The 6,706-nt window shown below is 35.9% G+C and overlaps 1 protein-coding gene across 2 annotated transcripts in view; it reads left to right on the top strand.

The window, feature by feature from the left end:
* espn (espin) overlaps window positions 1-5,606 on the top strand; it is a 53,764-nt gene extending 48,158 nt beyond the window's left edge. For both annotated transcript variants that reach the window (XM_088082335.1, XM_088082336.1), the window contains 2 exons: window positions 1,576-1,597; window positions 3,384-5,606. In XM_088082335.1, the coding sequence (XP_087938461.1) occupies window positions 1,576-1,597; window positions 3,384-3,531 (170 nt within the window). In that variant the 3' untranslated portion in view covers window positions 3,532-5,606. The remainder of the gene's footprint in view (window positions 1-1,575; window positions 1,598-3,383) is intronic.
* The last annotated feature ends 1,100 nt before the right edge of the window (window positions 5,607-6,706 follow it).

Below are 6,706 nucleotides of genomic sequence, written 5' to 3' on the forward strand. Positions count from 1 at the left end.
CAGTTGAGCCTGAATCTTTCCAGGGAATTATTTAGCCGGCTGGAAATGATGAAAAGATTTTTAGTCTGCACTGATGCAACAGCATCACACAGTTCCTGCTGATTTGCACTGATAGTGATAACCCAAAGGCTGAGACCTGGAGGTTGTTCATGATGCTGAAATAAAACTAACATGTCTGAGACAATCTTAAAATGCATATATTGTAAGATGGCACAGTATTTAGATTAAAGTACACATTTTTCACTGTTCGGGTTAACAAGTGCATCTTTTTGTGGCCAGTGTTTAGGTAAGCTGTGGCATTCAAATAATACTAAGTTGGACTAAGAGCTAAGGCAACATTTCCTGTACCATTACATCCCATTTATTGCAGACAGAACAGACCCATGGACACAACAGAAAGTGTATGTTGTTGTGTTCAGTTTTGAATGTCATGCTTTTGATTTTGATCCGTTTTGACTTTCTATGATTTTGCAGTGAGAGAGGCCCTTCTTCACAACACTGCTCTATTTTATGATTGGTGCTCTATTTTATGCCTGTAGTGTTTTCAAAAAAAGTGATTTATCAATAAAAAAATGATTCTGAATATTTGAAATGCTTTCAATACTTACTACACGCAGGATCAATATACCAATACTAGCTGCACTTTCTCGCTCTTGCTTATTGTGGATATTTACTACAGTCATTCTGCTGTTCTCTGCTACTAACCAAGGAAAGAAAAGTTGTCATCATGTTATACTCTTGGTATATATTTTTTTAAATTCAATTTTATGCACTCTGTGCCAGCTTTTCCCTATAATATTGAAAAGGTTATCAAATATTGATGTTTTTTAAGGTATCGTATTAAAGTTAGGAATTTCAGTATTTTGAGAACACTGATATCTGGTCAGCTTCAACAACTTGCAGTTTTCTGACTTCTTATCAGTGATTATATTCACGCACAGAAATCCTGCTTTGCCAAACTAATTCACTGTAGAGCTTAAAGTCTTATTTCTGATACCGGATCTATCAAATCTGGCACCAGTGCCCACTGTACAGTATGTTCAAAGAGAGGTGAGTAATGTATCATGCCTCTTGCACACTGTAATGTAATGTAACTCAAGCAGTAACTGAATCTACAGTTTACTCAGAGACCACATGTGATTTGCTGAGACAGTTTGTAAACAGAAAAGATGGAGACAGAAAACTGGCACTGTGTGGTCTGCAGTATTAGATGGCCTTTAACTTAAGATAGTTTATTTATATAGGGACAGAATTTGGGAGATGTCTCATTGTTAATAATCTGGATAAAAAATGTGCCAAATTTGTTCTGTTACAAACATCTATAAATTCCTGTGCCAAAGTCTTCTGTCTCTCCTGTGCTGACTTAAATGTTCTCTTGATCTGTTTGGAAATACTTTTGTTATAACAATATAGTTGTTTAACTACAGTCATCTCCATTTTATGTTGTTTGTATGATACTGCCTTTTGATTTTTTTTGTTTTAGCTGCATAATAATGTACTGCTTGCTTTAACTTATTGAATAACTGTTGTTGTTTAAGATATTTACACCTTTTCTTCTTGTGCTTATGTCCTCCTGATGTGACAGGGAACAAAAGAGGTAAGAAAACATTATTTATTCCACACAGTAATGTTTACATAACATTTAACTTCTTTAAAAAAAAACTTGTTAAATTATTAGAGAGAACTCAAGAATTGAATAATTTTGCTAGAGTGTGAATTTGAGATCAAGGCTTCCATCTAGTGGCCAAAACTTGTCACATTATGTCCCATGGGAATCAAACCCACAGGAGGGATAAAAGAAGCATTAATTACACAGGGTGAATGATGAATCAGAACTGACACAGTGGAGAAAAGACAACTCTTGACCGTGTGTTTACAATTATTGTAAATATTAATTTATTTATTATGACAGCCAAACACTAGAAACTAGCTAAACGGGTTAAAGCTAAAAGGGTTTGAATAAGGAGCACTGAGGAGGCGGTATGGCATTATCACAGCCAGAAAACGTAACGTTACATAGTCTATGTTATATTGTTGTCCCGGCTGAGGTCCCCGTCATGTTTGACTGGCTTTGCTCACTGACAAACTCATCAGTTTTAACTGATGAGTTAAAACTAACATAAGCGCACGCACCAGCAGGGCTCATGCTAACGGCGTCAGCTAGCAAAAAGTCCACGAACCACCTGAAACTCACCTGTCAAACTCTCCTCCTGCGGGCCGGAACAGGTCTCATCGTGGAGTCAGTAATGACTCATACGCCAGGATGGTTTTGCTTATATCTGTTCAAACGACATGAACCGAAATGCACACTAGGATAGTTAGCAAGACAACGCAATCTTCCATGCAAACGCCACGGGTTTAACTGCCGCTGCACACACAGCTGTTTGAATGTTTCCCTAATTATTCTCACGTGGGCTGAGCAACCAATCAGGTGATGTCCACAGAGTGACGACATAGCACGCTATATTTGATTTGATTTGATTTTATGATTCATATATTTTTTGGATTGTTTGGGCCTTTTTTCTTCCTATCTTAGTGCTAAAAATTGTTATATTAAGATAAATATTATTATGAATCAATGGCTCGGCTCAAATTCACATTTTTTACCCATGACATTTAATTTTGACATGCCATAGCAGGAAAAGCTCTGGTGTTGCAAATTAGATTAAATAAGATTAGATTAGATTAAAGTAAATTAAATTACTGCTTTGGATTCAGGTGAGTTGATTCCAGGGTCCTGGTATAGTGCATGCTGGCTGACTGGTTTTGAACTGAGCCGTAGAAACTTGTTTCACAGGTGCCCACATGTCCCACTGTAACAAGTCAAAATGTACACATATACTATAGATACTGGCTATGTTTTCTGAAACTCACTAGTTGCCATACTCATTGTTTCACTGTTGAGGAATAGTCTCTTCTGTATTACTCTGTTCATTTTTTTTTATATTTACTGGGTGTTCTCTGGATCTAACCACAAAATAATTTTACTTGTGCTGTGTACGGTTATTTATATGACAAATAACAGCGATTCAAAATGCCTGCAATGAAAAAGGTCTATTAAAAAAGGCAGAAATGCATCATAATGCTAAAAGTTTATGGACACCCTGGTCCACCAAATTGAATGTACCAAATGAGATGTTGGTGTCCACACACTTTTGGTCATGTGGTGTATTAAGAGAGAAGTGCTACAAACATGTATCTAATATTCTACCTAACCTTTTATGTTTGTGTATATTATACTGTATTATCTAATTTAATGTGACAATGCTATATATTAAGGCCGATAAAAATTATGTAGAAAACTTTATAAAAATAATTCTATACAATTGAACTAATATTTTTTGTCGGGCCCTTTGTCCACTTCTCCTCATGGATGCATCTAGAAAAGCGGAGCAGCAGGCCAGGCAGGTCAAGGAGATGGAGGAGAAAACAGAGCTGGAGAGACTACGGATCCTGGGCTACGATGAGACCAAGCTGGCCCCCTGGCAGCGACAGATCATTCTGAAGAAAGGGGATATAGCCAAACAGTGAACTGGGCCGTCCCCTCCTCCTCTGCCCCGCAACACCCCCACCCTCACGCACCCACCCCAAGGCCTTCACTGAACACCTCCCCATCCCGGATTCTCCACCCTGCACTGTACACTGGACAGTGGAGAAGAGTTTGTCTCCTCTAAGCCCTGTCTCACTCTTCGACCTCCAAACACAGGACCATGCTGTAGTCGCTGCTGTCCACACCGGCCTCGAGGCTCAGCTTCAGTGGCGTGACCCGCAACCTTCCACTCAAAGTCTAATGTACACAAACTCTTGGTCTTTTAGTGCTAACAATAGCTGTGACATACACTGATTCTCCTCGCTTAAGACGATTACTATAAATGCATGTGTCCTTAACTAAATTAAGATCATCTGTATCTATCTGCTTGCTTTCCTGCAAATCAGTAAAAGCTATTTTAAATAGAAGATTTACTAAAACAAAGAGGTTTTTTGAAAAAGGGGTTCTAAACATTTTTGCCATGGAGAAGAAGCCTGTAATGTAATGCACGGAAAAGTAGCTCATACTCAACAAAGGCTTATTAAAAACCTAAAGCAGCTAATGCATTCTGTACGCTATCACATCTTTATCATGTTATAAACTTAGTCCTGAGATTTTTGTATCAAGCTCTTAGAGGCACTTTCTAAATGGCTTAATTTTACTGCCAGAGTTGTAATCTTAACACTCAATATGTTTCTTTAGATAAGCTTTCTCTGTGGATTTGGAACATAACATATTTTAAATAATGTAAAGATTATCTAGCTGTGCAAATTAAATTTTAATAATTATCGCTGGAAAAAAAAGCCGAAATGTTTCATTTTAATTTTTCTATATGTGACCTATGTGTTAAGCTATTGTGATCATGAATGTGAAATGTTGCATGCATGTGTTGCATAATGTGTATCGAGCATATTGTAATGTATTATTCAGTACATTTGACCCCAGAACCCTGGATTTTTTTCAATCAAAGAAAAGAAAAAAAATACACAATGTGTGAGTGTAGTCCTGCTCGGTTTCTATATGAACATGGCCTTTTTTTAAACAGAAATTTAAAAAAAAAAACATGCACATGTGAAGCGCAGCAGCTTATAACTGACATCTCATCTGCACACTGAATACTGCAAAAGTAGAGAAAAGACATCAGTTTGTCCAGTGTCCTCTTCTGGCCTTCGTCCCACTAACCTCGAGGATAAATCTTTGATGAGCAGATCTGCTTACAGAATACAGAGTGTGCTCTGCCTGCCAGAAACAGCCCTAACATCAAAAATGTATCATTTCTTAGATAATGCCAGCTGTGTGTTCTGCAGCCGCTCCTATAAAGAGTAAGACTCTCATTATAAATGAGATTAACAAGATTTATGTAATGTACTGTATCATTCAGGCAGGGAGATACTTTTATGGGACAGAATTGACACAAATGCCAGGTTTATAATTACTAAGCTAATTTTATCCATCATGTCTGAACAGTTCCTCTCAGTTCAAGATTTTAAAGCATGCTAGGAATACACACTTGTGGAGTATGGCTTTCTCAGTTTTGGGCTAAATATGGAAATGTGGGGATATCTGTGTTGAATGGTTGTTTTTGGGGTTGTTTTTTTTTGCAAGACTGAGGATATACATATTAAATGTTGGCAGAGCATGAATATGTGACATTTCAGAGAACCTCACAATCATGACAGATGTCTCTTGCTGAGTGTGACATTTAAGTATAACCTCTTGATGGAAAATATTCTCTATGTTTACTACATTTATCTTAGATTTTGCAGATGTAGAGTATCGAGCGTACACAGACATGGTCCTGGTTGGGGAATCATCTGAAAATATTCCAATTCTCTTTCATCGGATGCCATATGATGTTGAAATTGAAAATGATGTAAACGTCATTGCCATTTGATTTTCTATACATATTTAAACTCTGTATATAGTGACCCTCTCAGATTTTTGTCGTCTCATTGTTTCCATATTGCATTATATTACATGTCTCAGCCTTGCTTGAATAGAACGTTGGCTAATTCATGTATAATTATATTTTCAGACTGTTAAAAATGAAGACAATAAATCTTTAATCACCAAACAATGCTCAGAGTTCTTGTGTTGCTTCCAACAGAAACACATGTAGCCTACATTTAGATGCAAAAAACGAGTGCAACAACATAAATCCCCCAAATAAATGCTGCCTGAAGCTTATAATGTCCAGTTTTTGCTGAGGTTGATTTCCTTGTGGTGACTTTTGAGGCCACTGTTAGTGTTGTAGGCCTGAGTTACAGCTTTGGGACAACTTTTAACTCCATTATCGTGTATAATGTCATATAATAGCACAGTAAATAAAACAAAACACAATCACAGCTCGAACAAAATGTAATGGGAATTACATATCAGAACGAGATTTAACAAGAAAAAAATTAAATAAAATACCACCAATGACATATCATTATAATAACCATCAAGTAGAAAATAATGGTAAGATGATAAAAAACAGAAATAGGCAAAAAAATAAATAAATAAAGTTGTACAGACTTTATTTTACATTTTGGAAGAGCAAAATTTTAGTGTTTTGGACACTTTATTTAATTTTTAATGCTTTCAAGTATGTGGAGGGCAAAACATGACAAAACTATCAATAAATTAATATGGGAAGAAATTAATTATGACAGAAATACACACATAAATAAACAGGCTACTGAAATGAATATGGAAATAAGATAAATACACAAATAAAGAAATAAATACAGAAGTTAGGACCTTATACAGACACAGAACTACAGAAATTGATTAATGTAGTTGCAAAAACGTAGAGATAAATTTAAGAGATTTGTTTATTTATGTCTTACCTGATAATCAACCTGTTTTTATTTTTTTGCTTGTATCTATTTATTCATAGTCATTTTAACATCAATTTAGTTGTTTGTTCTTTTATTTATCTGTGAATTCATTTATTGTTAACTTTATTTGTTTATCCGCATTGATTGATTGATAAGTCATTTTTCAGCATCCATATAGGGAATCCAAGCAAAAAGGAAACTAAAATTAAAAACATCTAAAAAGGTGAAGATTTTTTAAATGTTTGGTTTTTGTATATAGGCTACACTTCACTATACCATGTGTTGTGTTTTCTACACGCAGTATAAATGAATCGGTGACGAGGGTGTAGTGCCTCCTATTATTCACTAGATGACG

The sequence above is a fragment of the Plectropomus leopardus genome, chromosome 9 (assembly GCF_026936395.1).
Source record: "Plectropomus leopardus strain MGB_pleo_1.0 chromosome 9, ASM2693639v1, whole genome shotgun sequence".
Classification (NCBI taxonomy): Eukaryota; Metazoa; Chordata; class Actinopteri; order Perciformes; family Serranidae; genus Plectropomus; species Plectropomus leopardus.